The 15,275-nt window shown below is 51.5% G+C and overlaps 1 protein-coding gene across 14 annotated transcripts in view; it reads left to right on the forward strand.

Annotated features, from left to right (window-relative positions):
- Nucleotides 1–15,275, forward strand: part of SCMH1 (Scm polycomb group protein homolog 1) — a 70,394-nt gene that overhangs the window by 23,221 nt on the left and 31,898 nt on the right. For all 14 annotated transcript variants that reach the window (XM_040534749.1, XM_040534758.1, XM_040534753.1 and 11 more), the window contains 4 exons: nt 3,480–3,550; nt 4,151–4,385; nt 7,666–7,754; nt 8,726–8,969. In XM_040534749.1, the coding sequence (XP_040390683.1) occupies nt 3,480–3,550; nt 4,151–4,385; nt 7,666–7,754; nt 8,726–8,969 (639 nt within the window). The remainder of the gene's footprint in view (nt 1–3,479; nt 3,551–4,150; nt 4,386–7,665; nt 7,755–8,725; nt 8,970–15,275) is intronic.

Raw genomic sequence — 15,275 nt, forward strand, 5'->3', positions numbered from 1 at the left:
ACACATGTATCATTTCACTGGGATTGATGACCCCTTGGGAGCTGAAATGCTAATGGAACCCAAACCAGACTCGGTTAAAGATATAAACAGAAACTCCATCTTCATTTAAATTCTGGGCAACAGATCAACATTAAATGCAACATGATGAGAATACAAACACAAGGGTGCAGAATTGCATTGTTCACAACTACTGTAGTTTGACCCCTTGGGTGTGTGGAGTGTTTTGTTTGTAGTAAATATTTTTAAAAGTTAAGACATCAGAGCCCCAATCTGATGCTCTCCCTGCAAGTAATATCTTTCTTTGGCGTTAGCACGCAGTAAGGCACTTTCCAAAGGCAAGCAAAAGTGACAGACAGTTGTCCTTAATAGGCATTTTCACAGCCGACTTACAGGGAGCCATACAGGTTTATAATCCTTGGCTTTTGTTTAGCTCACAACTGTAATTACAGCGACGTGGTGTTTCTCATTGTGTCCTTCTCTTGTTCCTGCCTGAAAAGAAGATTTGATGTATGTTTTACCGAGGAACACGGTCTGGCCAAACAAATGATCCCTCCAGTCTGTAGGGGTACGGTGTTCTCTGCAAGGGGGTGGCAAAAGGGGAGGCAGAGACCAGGGAAAACAGAGGGTGATTGTTGGACCAGTAGGGCATATTGCAGATAGTGCTGGAAGGAAGCTGGCAGCAAGCAGGGGAGCAAGCGTTCCCCTTCGCTTTTCGGGGCAAGAGGGGCTGTCAGTCCCTGCAGACAGTTCTGTCCTTGGCACCCCTGCCCTGTCACCAGAACGAAGCGCTGGTTTTGCATGAAGCAAAGCCGCTTACTGGGAGCTGGAGAAAAGCCACCAGTGTTTTTTGACCAACACTCAGAAAATATTCTGCAGTGCTGTCTGCCCAGGCCAAATAAGAAGACAAAAACACCCTGTCCCCCCACAGCGAGACACCCGATTTATTGATGTGTGTCAGGGCTCGTTCTCTGCTCCCTGGTTAAAAAAGCTTGAAGAATCTCCTCCTTTTTTCTGTTTTACTGACAGCTCTCCCTTTGTCGTAAGAGCCCGACTTTTGCTGTGTTATGCCATTTTCCTCTTCCTGCATTGTTAGGTTGAAGTTGATCATATTTGGTTATGTTTTAAAGCACTTTAAGATTCCCAGTTGAAAAGCATTGTATCATGAGCTAAACATTTTTCCTGAAATCATTTAAAACCATTCCAGCATTCTGTGAAGGGAGCTGTGCTGAGGCAGAGGTGGTGCCCTCTAAGCTCAGTATGCATTTTCTATCCCGTTTTATGAGTAATCCTGGAGCAGACGTGCCGTCTCTAATTGTGATTGTTGTGCTGGTTTTACGGAAAGAAATTACCCACTGTAAGCAGAGAAGGAAGGCAGGTTTAACTCTGCTGTATATCCTCTGTCTTCTCGTTGGGGTTCAGCGTCTTTCTGCTGCTCCTACTTTTCTTTGCAAAAGAAGTCATCAGAAACGTGAGCTGTTAGTAGCTGCAGTTCTGCTGTGTGTGTGTCTTCATATGGCGGTTGAGTCCCAACAGGCTCTAGAATTAATCTCAAATAAGTTCCATCTCCAAACGCTATTTTTAGAGGCACACAGCTGCCTCAGAAATTTACTGCTCCTGCAGGAATTTTACAGCATTGATCTCGGCTGCAGGGTGAGCCGTTGCAGAGAGCAAATGGCCTCACTTGGTTCGGAGTAAGTGAAAAGTGGAAGGATTAAAACCAGAACTAGATTTAATAGTGAGGGATTGAAACCAGCTGAGGGGACGATGAGCTGTAATTTTTTTTTTTTTCCGAATAAAATTGTCAAAAGCATCTGATGCTTTTTAAGAGGCTTGCTGAGGCCCTGAGGCTTGCACTCCTCATCCTGGTATCATCACTGGGTGCTCTATGGACACGGACTCCGAAGGGCCAGGCTGGTCTGAGACAAGCCCAGATCAGGAACCAAACTCAGGGGTGGAGAGCAGCACAGTGCTTCGTGGCAGGACTGCTGGGCTTGGCGTGGAGTCCTCCGTCTGGGTTTGCTGTGGCTGTATACCTACTACACGTTATTCACGCGAAGAGTTTCATTGAGTTAAAAATCATATCTTCAATTAAGCCCCCCAAAATTCCTGTTTGTGAGAGCACCGTTGCAGTGAATCCTAATTTCTTCATTCACCCCCGTGTGAGACTGCTGGCTGAAAGGAAGCGCGTGCCAGCGGATGGGATGGAGAGCTGCTGTCAGAGTCTGTAAAAGCAATGCATTCAGCCACTGTGGCAGCAAAACTGTATTTTTTCTGTTCTTTACCACTGTATTTAGAAGAGTGCTAGTTATCAGCACGGAGGTGGCAAGAAAGCAGTGTTTCTTTTACTTATTTGAAGCCGGTGGATTATCATGCCCCTAAGGCTTCTGTGCACGTGAGGCAGAACTGAAGCAATGTGTGCTGACCCCGGCACCCGGATTTTCAGAGGTGTGGTATGCTCTGCAGTAGCTGAAATGGCTCTTAATGTAGCTTTTGTTTTGAAAACAGACTGATTAAAAACTTGACACGAATAGGGGAAGCGGTAGCCGCTCTTTAATTGTGCTGCCACCAATGCTCTTGAAATGACTTGGAAACAGCGGTCTCCTGGGAGCCGTTCGGATGAATACAAGCTAATGTCATGCTGGAAGGATCCTTTCCCAGCTGCTCAGCTTAAATGGCAGAAGTCATGATTTGCTTGGATCGTGGGAGCTTTTAATTCCTCATTTAATAACAGGTTTCCCTGGGTGCCATATTGCTTTCTCCGTCGCTGCTGTACATGAGAAGCGGTGCAGGCGTGATAAAAGCAACGCTCGGGGGAAGGGGCTTGGCTGTTGGATGGGGGCTGCTCTGCTCCGTAAATCCCTGTCCTGGGAAACCCTGCTTCCATCCCGCCCAAGCCGTGGACTTTGTGCCCACATCAGGGAATTAATCACTAAACTGACCTGTCCGCTAATTATTTCTGCAGGGGGGCTGGTACCTGCTGGGAGCTGCTGGTTGGCAGGGCAGGCCGTGGGCATACTGGACGGGAGAACCACAAAGTCAGCACCTTGCAAGGTTTCTGTTGCTCTGGGCTGCTTTTAGCTCCTTGCCCATAGTGACCGTGCTTAATCCCCAGGCAGAGCAGTGTTTAATGAATGATTCTTAAGGGGCAGTTGTCTAGCGGACTCCACGGATTCCCATCTGTGCTGGGTATTTTTATGTGAAGATGCGGGCTGCTATCCTTGCTTTCTGAGACCCTCCATCAGCAGCACGGAGGCAGCACGATGTCGGAGGCAGCGCCATGCTTTGTTCTGCCTGTCAGCTGCAGTTGTAAATCTGTGGTCACAAACATCAGAGGATTGTGGTGAAAACACGTTGCCTGTGAGCACCTCCTCTGTGAGAAGTGGAGAACTGCTGGCTCTAGGACTCCAGCCATCTCTTTTCTGAGCTTTTTGTTCATCAGATCCTATTTGAATCCCCCCCCTCCTTTTTTTTTTCCTTAGGTCACTTCACCTGGGAGAAGTACCTGAAAGAGACATGTGCCATCCCAGCTCCTGCCCATTGCTTCAAGCAGGTAAGAGGATGAATGAAAACAAGAAATCCAAGGGAGATGGGTCGTTTGCAACCCAGGAGTTTTGTGCCTGGGGTGGCCCCTTTTCTGGCAAGGAAGACGCTTAAGGATAACAGAGCCTTAATAGAAATCATAGTGTGCTGAAGCAGAGATGAAAAAGATATGTTTAGGCACTGCAAATGTTAACATAGCACAGAAGATTTAAGTCTCAGATGTGAACGGGTGGGGACACAAGAACAATTTTTTCTCTGCTGAGCACAGGCCCTTGGAGAAAATGTTTTGAGGAGGCTGTGATACAGGTTCTGTTGGATCCCGTCCAGCAAGATTTCCTGCAGAATTCACCGGTTCTGTAGGAATGGAATAGCAGCCCCGTGGGCATCGGGTGCTTGAGTACAGAGGTGGTTGTGCTGAATACAGGGGATACAGGAGAGAACTGGCATGGCGCACATCAGTCCCAGCAGAGGGGAATATCAGAGAGGAATATCTGCTGTCAGTCTTTGGCAGAAACAATTTTCATCATCTTAGGGCTTCAGCTTTTGGACTGAGGTGGTACCTGTATTGGAACTCCTGGCTCTAACTGGGTCCCTGTTCTTCTCTTTGCAGTCATACACGCCACCTGCAAACGAATTCAAGATCAGTATGAAACTAGAAGCCCAGGACCCCAGGAACACCACCTCCACTTGCATTGCCACGGTGGTGGGTCTGACAGGCGCTCGCCTCCGCCTGCGTCTCGATGGCAGCGATAACAAGAATGACTTCTGGCGGCTGGTGGACTCTGCCGAAATCCAGCCCATAGGAAACTGTGAGAAGAATGGAGGGATGCTGCAGCCTCCACTGGGTGAGCTGAAGTTCAACTGTCCAGCAAGCACCTACATCATCTGTACAAACCTTTTTTTATTTTATTTTTTAACATTTCTGTGCTTGGGACAGAGACCCACAGACTGCCCATGCCTAACACAGCGATGTAGAGCAGCCCAGTTAGCTTGGGCTGTTAATCAGATGTATTCCACACCAGGTTTGTATTTCCACGTGCACACTGTGTCATGGATGGGGAGATGCATTGGAGCGTAGATGAAAGTGCTCTTGGCACTTAGACGAGCTGATAGCTCGCTTGCAAGTGAGCAGCTTGCAGCTTAAGCATGGGCTTAGCACGTGCTGACTGTGCTCTCATGCCTTCTGAAGCTCTCCCTGTTGTACCACAAAGGAAAAACACATTTTCCAGCCATTTGTGTGAAAGAGTCTGAGAGACACTTAAGTTTCCTGGAGGACACAGAAGCAAAGGAGGGGCCTCCAGAAGTTCTGATCACCCAGGGGTGTGTGCAGGAGCAGTGAAGGCAGAGCTACTGATGACCTTTCCTGAGTGATTGGCAGCACATGAACAAGATGTATCCAGGCTGTTTTTTTTTCTGGGAGACACCCCACAGTCACAGGGGCAGTGCTGGCACATAGCTCTAGCCAAGGCCTGATTACAGGCCGTTGCCTGTTGCTGTAGGCTTCTGATCCTGCTTGCAATTGCTGTCACGTCAAAGCTGTGTTTAACACAAAACAGCTGCCGTCCAGCAGCATGTCCCCAGCACCTCCCCTTAGAGCAGAGCACTGTACTGAGAGCCGGGTAGAGAAGCTTTGCTGGGGAACTCTAAATCTTGATGTAGAGAATAACCAAGAGAGCAATTAGGGCTGAGGCATCTACTGTATCACTGCTAGTCCTGACACTGTGATTTCAAAAGCATTTAAATTTTCATTCTTGCCGTCTAAGTGTATTTGTGCCCAGGTGCCTTAGAAGCAATAGCAGGTTAGCTGGAGACCATCAGATGGGAAAACATGATGATGTCTGAAAAGGCTGCCAGTGATTTAAGTCCTGTATAGAATGAAGGGACGGTTGCAATATTTCATCTGTTTGTTTATTTAATTTTACTCAGCTACAGCTTTATAAATAACCCGAATAGTCGAATAGTTCTGCCAGTGTCATCTCCAGTTAAACACACATCTTTTTGTTTGACAGTGCTGAATAACGAGCTGATTTGCTGGTTCTTTCCTGATTAAGCAGCAGGATTAACCTGCTTTTGCATTCTGCTGCCAATTGTTATCGAAGTGTCTTCATAAAACACTTTCTGAATTAGCACACCCCCAGATAATATCAAGCTGACCTATAGCGATGGAAGAAACCTGCAATGGAATACCTTGAGTTAGAAGTATTTTTATTCTTTTCTGGAGCATCATTTGTGAGCTTTGGTGGAAGTAGAGTATAAATTGCAATGGGACACTTGGGACTGACCTTTCTGAAGGAAAAAACATCCGTAAGTGCATGTTTTGCCACGTCACTCCAGACAATGCCATGTGTATACAAGTTGCATTACACTCTTTCCCTTCATATTTACTACAGACAGAACCTGCTGCAGCTATTAACTTTAAAGCTGCTGTTTTTCATGTCACCTTAATGCATGCTGCTGTCCATTTTCAGACGTCTCTTTGAAACCCTGGTCCCAGGGTGCCGCACACACCTCTGGTGCGGTCTGCCCAGCAAATACAGGTGCCTGCCCTCCCTGGCAGGGGTGGGTTCCTCCTGTGCCTTTTTTGAGTTCTGCCAGCAGATGGCAATAAACGTAATCGAGTCGCAGAACAAAACTGATTTTTGACCATGCCAGAGGAGCAGGTTAGGCTAGTAGTCAGTGGAAGAAGTCTGTGTCCAGCTCTGTTCTGTGTCACTTGCTTAACCCTGGTCCAGATGAGGGTGCTTCTCTTGTGCCCAGCATAAACACCAGTAACAAGTAGCTAGCAATGCAGTTGTCCTTTCTGCCTGCAGAGTGCAAGATCCCAGAAAACGAGGTGAGGAACTTACGTGTTCCTTGGGGTGTTTTCTGTGTGCATACATAAGCTGCTGCTCTCCTTCTGTACATGGATAATTCATATTACCCCAAAAGTAATAGTAACTCTATTACCCAAAGGTCATTTTTGCCCCCCTGGGAGCTTAGCTCTCTCAACCAGAGTGGTTTTTCTTGAGCTGGTTGTGTTCTGGTGTTTTAGCTCTTGCAAAACTTTGCCACATTTATCATTGTGGGATGCTTTCCGTGTAGGTCCAGTCCCAGCATTACCTTCAAAATACCACAAATACAGAAAGTGCAATGCCATGTTCAGCTGAACAGCAGAAACCGCCAGTGCAGGAAGGTACAGCCTTGCATTTAGCAAAGATCGTGTTGCGTGATATCTGGAGATATCTTTGTGCTCATACTTTCCAGATCTGTGTTTTCTGTATATTCAGGTATCTCCTTGTCATCTTCAGTGGGACACTACATGCACAGGGCTGCTGCACGTCAGGTTCTGCCACGGTTTTCATCACGTGCTTCTGCTTTCTCTCTGATCTTTTTTTCTTGTGTGTGTGTGCTTTTTCAAACAAGACAGTGTGTTGGGCTCTGGCACCTCTGGGATTAATACCACAAGCCTTTCTAGAGAGCAGGTCTTGTGACAGCAAAGGGTGTAGAAAGAGCAGAGCTGACCAGTGGACACAGAGCTGTTGTGCAGTTGTGTTCAGTACCATTGACTCAGAGCATGAAAATTTGCTTTTTTCTTCCCCTATGCCTCTTCCTGTTACTTCTCCACTTCTTTCACAGAAGGTATCGAGCCAAAAGTTGCCATCCTTTCTCTTTGGTTAAATGGTTAAGTCTGTTTCCTAGCCAAGTCACAGCCTCTTTATTTCTTCAGGTCAGCTTGCTGGCAGCTCACTCCTGAAAGGTGGAGGGGGCCACCCAGAAGCTGAGATTCCCTCCTGAGGCAGACATTTCGTAGCCTGAGCACTTGCTGATTCATGTCTCCCCTGTAGCAGGATCACTGAAGCTGCCAGCACCAGTGCTACGCACAATGCCCGTATGGTCAATGTACAGACTTTTGTTATGATAAGTGAAAATTGCAGTCAAACATCCATTTCCAGATGTTTCTTTTCAACAACATAATGTTTTGCGTTTGGAGTATCTGGAAAAGGTCAAGCCTGGCTCCTGCTTTCAGAGGAGGGTGGTATGGGATCACAACATGTGCCCGCTGCAAAGCTCTCGTCGGGACAGGCATGTATGGCCGGATCCAGTGACCTCCCAGCCTTACATCCACCTCTGCTCCCTTCTCTGCAGGCTTCCGGCTGAATGCCTCCTCTTGGCCCATGTTCCTTCTGAAGACTCTGAATGGAGCAGAGATGGCTCCTGTCCGGATTTTTCACAAGGTATTTTACTGTTTGTGAAGACATCCTTCTGGCGTGTCCCCTGTACTGCAGAGCACCAGAATCACAGCCGCTTTCTCCTGTGAGGTCCGTTGGTCCCGGAGGAGCTGAACACGTGGCCCAGCGCTGCCACACGCTGCTTCCCTAGGGACACGTCCGTACCCTCTGCTGCTGCGTCGAGCAGGGGTCGGGGTGCAGACCGTGGTCTACTGGGAAGGTGGGCTGCAATGCTTGGGCTTGAGAGATGTGCTTGTTTTCACCTGGGCAGCGGGTGCTTCTCCAATTCTATATGTAAAAGTCAGCACCTCTCCCTGAAGCTTTTTAATGTACCAGAGCTTGCAAGGAATGCAGCTACCTCGTGTTGCTTGTGAAGCAACAGTGCAAGTATGATTTCTCAGTTTGTATTCTTGCCCCCTTAGTGAAGGGAGAGGGACAGAGACCAGTCTGGGAGGCGTGTGCCATCATATGGGGTGGTTGGGGTGGTTTTACTGTATCTCTTTGTAAAAGACCAGGCAGAGTGAGCCCCTGATAAGGATGGCTGACGGGCTTCTCATATATCTAGCAAAGCTGAAGGGTGGGGAAAGAATGATGGAAAGAGACTGTCACATCTCAGCTTTTCCTGCTCTGGTTGAGATACAAAGTGAGAGTATCCTGCAGAGGCTCTTTTCGTCGGAGCTTTGTTTTCTGTCATGCATGACAGAGTTGTCACAGGGTGCAGTGTTAATGTAGCGCTGTCTGGATTTGGTCCAGCAGCCTGGTGATGATAGAGCAGTCAGTAACGGACTTTGTTGTCTCATGAACGAAAAGGCACATGGCTGCATAGCTAGGCCAACTCATGCACACCTAATCGGGGTTCAGATCTGGCCCACTAGCTCCCTTCTCCATCTGCTTGTGGAGGTGAGTGCTGATGGAGAAGGCAGCCCTGGTCTGGGGAGGCACTGGCACTCGCTGAGAATATTTTCAACTTCTTGTAGGAACCACCATCTCCATCCCAAAACTTCTTCAAGACAGGTATGAAGCTGGAGGCAGTGGACAGGAAGAACCCTCACTTCATCTGCCCGGCCACCATTGGGGAGGTGAGAGGTTCTGAGGTCCTCATAACATTTGATGGCTGGAGAGGTGCCTTCGATTACTGGTGCCGATATGATTCCCGGGACATCTTTCCCGTAGGCTGGTGCTCGCTGACTGGAGATAATCTGCAGCCTCCTGGAACAAAAGGTAAGGTCCACGTTGTTGTTTTGCTGTCTTTCTCATCCACTCATCTCTCAAAGGGCAGCAAAACAGGCAGACGCTAGCAGCAAGGACATCTGGGTGCTGTCTCAGGCTTTCTTACCACTGTTTCATGTGTGGTGAAGGTACAGATGATCATACCTGTTGGCAGTGTAACAGGCAGCCTGGCATCAAGGTGCTAGGCAGCAGCCATCTGGAAAGACGGGCAGCATGGTGGCTGTCTGGAGGGAAGGCGATGCTGTGTCATGTTGTTCCATTCCTCTTCAGGAATTTCCTCAGTCTTTCCTGTGTCCCTAGGACACACAGAGACCTTTTCCCACAGGAACTGGGCTATTTGGAGATATAATAAGGAAATAATGAGAGAATTATCTATCTTTAAGTAGCCGGACTGCGCCAGTTCGTACTTCTGACAGCGCTATCTTGCTGCGCCATTTGCTACAGTCTCTGCTGGAAAAAGCAGGTCTGAGGCAGTGCCTGTCGTGTTCCTAGAGCTGTGGTGGTTGGTTAGGGATGGTACTGGGGAGCTTTCTGCCTTGCTGATGCCTGAATGCTGGCTGTTGAGAGTTTCAGCCATGTGTCTAGCGTGCAAGTGTGAGAGTTATTTGGGAACATGGGAGCTGGCACTGTCCCCGTGCAGGTCCCTCTACCATTTGCTGGCTGGCAAGTTCAGCGCATGCCTGGCAGTGAAATTAAAAGCAGGAGAGGAACCTCCCTGCCCAAGCTGAAGGATTACTTAGGAAAGGCATTTCTCTGATGAGACAGTTCCTCTTGAAAATCCAGGGTTTGTGCAGTGCATCGGGCTGGTGCTATCCTGCGGCCCTGTGGTGGCACCGGGCCTGTTGGTGCCGCAAGGCTGGCATCTGGGCTCGTGGCCCGGGGCTCGCCTCACATGGTGGCCTGGTGGCCTGCAGGCCATGCTGCGAGCTCCCCTCGGCTGGGGATGGTTTCTGTTAGGCTGGGAGCTGGGAGGCACTTATCGTGCTAAGGCTGCTTATCTCGGATGCCCGCGTCCAGCCGTGGTGTTCCCAGCCTCTCCCTCGCTCCTGACCTGGGGCCGGGGGCTCCTGCCCGGTGTCCCCGAGGTGCTCCTCGGGCACCGCACCGTGGGCAGGGATGTGTTGGTGGCGGGTAGGAGCTTTTGTGCAGCTAGGGGCGGAGAGCTCTGCCTCACCCCTCCCTGTGCCAGCGGAGAGTGCCCAGGATCCCCCGATCCTGGAGCAGCACGGTGGTGGCCGGGTGCCCTCTAAGAAGTGCTTGTTCCCTCTCACCAGCCCGTCGCAGCTTTCCCTTGTGTATTCGCTCAGCCTGCAGGGACTCTGTGGTTCCTGCTCACGTACAGAAACAGTGAGCGGAAGGCACATCTCCACGCTCCCAGCCAGAACACTTGCTTTCAGGCAGATTTCTGCTCTCTTTGGCAGGTATTTCAGTTGCTGCGGCGGCAGCAGCAGGGACTGGCAGAGGTTGTGTGAGCCATGCAAAAGCGCCGCAAAGTCGGGATCGGCATTGGCTTTGTGGTATTTTACTTTCCTCTCTGTGGCAAGATTTTCCTTTATCCCCGTCCTTTCCTGTCCCAAACTTTTCAATTTCCGCTTTGTGGGATTAAACCAAAAGAAGGGACTTCTGGGAACTTTCCTCCTCTTTCCCAATCTGAATCCCTCCCTTGTTCGTTTTCCCCTCAGCCCAGCCTTGCAGGAGGGCTGAGCTCAGCTCCCCCGGGGCCTGTGAGTGCTGCTCTTGGCAGGCCTGGAGGAGGCTTCACCGCAGAGGCATCCCCGTTTCCTTTAGCTCCAGGAACCGTTGCAGTAAAGCTTCCTGCTGAACCGAGGGGGTTCCCTTCCCGGCAGGGAGAGCCACAGCCAGGACTCTTGGTATAACTGCACCTACACCGGGCTCTGCACCCGTACCAGCCCCGCCGTCTAGATGGGTGCCGGCGGGCTGAGTTGCAGCGCTTGGCAGAGTTGCGGAGCCCTGCAAAGAGTTAACTCCAGCGAAGTTCGTGGCTTCCTAGGGCTGAACAAAGAGAAATGAGCTCATGTTAAAGGGAAGCAGAACTTCAAAGAGAACAGGCATGTTTGTTTAATGCTGGCAACTTAATTCAGCTCTAATCTGTCTCTTCTGGTGATTGCCAGCAGAGGTGGAGGAGAGCGGGGTTTCTCCTGGGCACATCCCTCCTCCTCCAGGCCTCCCACTCCCACCCGCGTTTGCTCAGTGGGGCGGCTGCGAGGGCTCTGGTGCTGCTGGGGCCGGGCCGGCCGCTCCCCGGGAGCTTTCCAGAGGGCATGGGTGTGCGGAGGGAGGGAGCAAAGGGAGCCCAGGCAGCGCGGAGGAACGGCCCTCGCCTCGCCAGGCTGGTAGTTGCAGTGTCGGCAATAGCAGCGCCGTCAGGACGTGGTGGCGGCCCGCTGGGAGCGCTTGGCCGTGCCCAGGCAGCCAACTGCCTGCCCGGCTTCAGGCCGCCTCTGTACAGCACAGCCCGGGGACGGGGCTCTGCCAGGCACACCGTGGGTGACCCACAGCCATGGGGTACTGACACAGGGCAGCCGGAGCGGGGTAAGGGTGGAGGTGGGGTCTTTTTGGACGGAGGGGCAAGGCAAAGCGCAGCAGAGCTCATCCCGTACACCTTGGGCTCTCCGTGACAGCAGCTGGGGAAAGCAGGTCCCCCTGCCCGTCCCAAAGGGAGCTCCCCACCACGCCAAGCAGGCACCCCCAGTTGTCTCTTGGGCAGGAATCCCCAGGTCTGCCCCACCACCCCTCACACTTGGTGCTCGGCACCTTCAGTGGATTTTCGTGTTACACACGTGCTCGTACGCCCTTACCCGCACATCCTGGGCTTTTAGGAACATAAGGTGTGGGTGGGCTCGCTGTCAGACGCAGTGCTGGTTTGACCTCCGCTCTCAGGACAGACTGTGTTAATGGCATTTTCTGCACTCACCTTGCACGGGGGATGATGGTGACTTGTAGGTTCACCTCAGAGGTTTATATGTCTTTTTTTTTTCTGTTTCTGGAAGAACTGTTTGCACATCCATTCGTAAAGAATCAAGCACTCATTGTAGAGAAATATTAATCTGTCATGGGGCATGTGCATAAAACAGCTGAGTTAAAGTTGCATGGGGCATTTAACCCAAACTTACTGCAAAGGCTTTGGACTTTCCTGTTTCATGGTGGTGCCGGAGTTCCAGGGTGAAACAGAGGGAAAATGGTGTTTCCCCAGCTTTAAGGTTAGCAGCACACAGAAGCATGGCCAAAATCCGCTACATGCAGATCGTTTCAGTAGAACTCAAGATGCAGAAGTTTTCAGTAGAAGACCCTGAAGCTTTGTTGGGTAGAGAAGGAATAATTCACATATGAGTCACACAGACTCAACAAATATTGTGGCAGATAAGGGGCAGGAGATAGCATGTTTCTCAAGCCATGAGCTTGGAGGTTTAAGTTACACTGTGACGCACGTGATGAGAGTACCAGGCTGTGGACTGCTGGAGTGTCAGGTGGCAATGTAAACTGGGAGGAAGCAGAGACTGAAGGAGCAAAATACGTACGCCACATAATACTTTTGGAAAAACTTTTGGCATGCACTTTCCGTTTTCTGAACTTCGTACTCCTCGGGGAGTCTGTGAGTAACAAGCTTTTGCTGCTCTTAAGCAGGGCAGAGAAACAATTCTGCTCTCAGGTCAGTGGCATCAGTAGAGCGCAGATTTGGAAAGCCGATTTGGAGAGTCCCTCTCCATTATAAACAGGACAGAAAATCAATGCTCAAGATCAAGCTAAAGAATGAGGGTTGTTGCTTAGTTACTTTAAGTCATGTCTGGGGAGAAAGAGAGCGGGAGAGATGCCCACAAACCGCAGTGCAGCTGCTAAGGATCAGGGCAAAGCAGATTGAAGAGGGAAATACCAGGCTGTGATAAAAATCACTGGAAGAAAGAAGAATGAGATAAGAGGCTGCCTAATGACTGTCGTTTTCGGGGCACCTGCCCTCAGCAGGGAGGTGGGTATAGGGGAAATCCCCCATCAGCCAAGGCATGGTCTGGCAGAGAGATGTCTGCCGCTTTTATCTGTGGGAAGATTGGCTTTTCACAACCGATCACAGACTAGAGGAAAGTTCAGTCCTTTGTAGTCAGTGAAGTACACATTGGAAGAGGTTCCACGAGGAGTTGTTCTCCTTTCTGAAGTGGTTTGTGAAAAGGAGAGCTGTAAACCCCTGAGGAAAGCAAAACCAAGCAGGGGTCTTGCCAGGTCCTCTGCCAGGCAGCTTCCAGCTCGAAGCTATTCACCCAAGCAGGTGATGCTCCTTCCTCTGCCTCGTGTCAGAGGAGGAGGCCGGGTAGCGGGCTGGGAAGGGGAGACTGAACAGATGGGATCAGGGCTTGCTTTCTGTACACGCTGATTGTGGGAGCAGGAATCTATAGGGTTTGCTGCAAGATTTGGGTCTTTGCATAAGGAAGCATGCAGAACTCTTGTATTCATTACGTGCTAGCTTTACATTTCAAGGAAATGCATGTGTTGTTGTGGTTCTCATGCTGCAGTGTTGGGAACTGTAACTGTGATTCACTTCAGACAGCGTGAGGCACACACAGGACCCCCAGGAGCCCTGGTGATAGCTCAGCACCGGGGGCTACATGCGTTAGCCCAAGCAGCACCGCTGCGGGAAGGGGCCGGGGCAGGGACAGTCTCCCCCACTTTCTTGAAAAGCATCTAACGTGCCAGGTCCTGAGAAATCCAGGTATGAGCTGTACCTGGACTGGGACCTTCCCCACGCACCCGTGCGCACACACCCCTCCTCCGCGGTAACAGCGTCCCTGAAGTCTGCTCATCCTTGTGCAGCGGCACATCCCTGCTGGAGGGCAGGGAAATGCTGTAACCCTCACAACGGGGTGCAGGGCACCGCCGCCTGCAGCATCCTGCCCACGGCCATGAGCATTGCTGTCAAATCCATAACTCGGGAGGTCTGCGCGCCTCTCCTCCCTGTGGGTTATGTCTCCTTCAGCTGCCAGACACCTCTGGAGCTGCTTGGTGGTGGCTGCGCCTAGTGCAGGTGGGTCCCTTACACCTCCTTACGCCCTCCCGGATCCCTGTAGGAGAGGTGATGCTGTGCTGGGCGCCGGAGGCAGCAGCAGTGAAAGCGTTAAGGCCAGGCGGGCAGGAGCTGGAGCAGCCTGGGCTGGAATTCGGAGGAGTGGAGCTGCTGCCTTGGCAGGAGCCCAGCTGGCAGCGGGGCCTCGGGCTCGGGGAGCGCCGCTGCGGGGCTCGGCCAGCCGGCGGGGAGCTGCAGAGCGAGCACCGGGCCCTGCCGCAGGCGCTCGCCTGCCCTGCCTGGGTCTTTGCTGCTAGCTGTCGGCACGCGGCTCCCTCTCCACGGGCTTGGCTGGCTTGCGAGCGCTTCCAAGCAAAAGTTAATAGTTTTACCTAGCCACCACGGGAGTATTTTGAAGCGGAGCTCACGGACGCTCCTGGACTTGCCGCATGCTGGGTCCCGCCGTGCTCGCAGCAGCGCGAGGCTGGAGGCACAACACACGGAGCTCATGACGTCCTTCTCTTGCCACCCTTGCTGCCATGCGATTTATTTATTAACTGCTTGGCGTCTTCAAAGGAAGACGATCATCAGATGCTAGATTTTCTGCCCACAGGCGAAGGTAATGTTTGCTTTCTGACTTCTCTTTATTTTTGATGTTGCTCGGTTTCTCTTCCTCCTTTGGGAAGGGAGCAGGCAGGTGGCTGGAAGCGCCTGTCGGGAGTAGCTGGCAGGGTGACGCTCAGGTCAGCTCCTCTGCTTTAGTGCTGGGAGGAGATGCCGATTCCTGTCACTTCAGGGTCTGGAGCTTGTACCTCAGGCTGGTGCGAAGCCAGGCTCAGGAAGCTGGTGAGGAGAACGGCAGGGCCGGGGCCTCCGGTCGGTGGGGTGGCTGGGGCCTCACACTCCGGTGGAGCTACGTGCCGGCATCCAGAGGGGTCACGCACAGAAGCTCAGCATTTGCCCCTGTGGCCGCAAGCCTTGTGGACACACAGCCGGGTACCTGCGGATGCTGCCTTCGAGACCACCATCAGGAGCTGCCAAGCACCACCCTTGACCTGTTCGGAGCACAAAATCACGGGTTTTATCCGTAACCCCAGCTGGGCTGGGACGTGTGTGCTGGAATCCGTAATGGGGTGGAGGTCTGGGCGCTCCGCGGGAGGGTGAACTGCGCCTTCCTCCCGCTGCACGAAGCTGCAGGTCAGTGGCTCAGGGGGAGCACGGAGCCACTGCGTCGGACACCTGGTGTTACTGTGTGATGTGCTGGGACTTGCAAGAGCTCCAGGGAG

Source organism: Cygnus olor, chromosome 23, assembly GCF_009769625.2.
Source record: "Cygnus olor isolate bCygOlo1 chromosome 23, bCygOlo1.pri.v2, whole genome shotgun sequence".
NCBI classification, from domain to species: Eukaryota; Metazoa; Chordata; class Aves; order Anseriformes; family Anatidae; genus Cygnus; species Cygnus olor.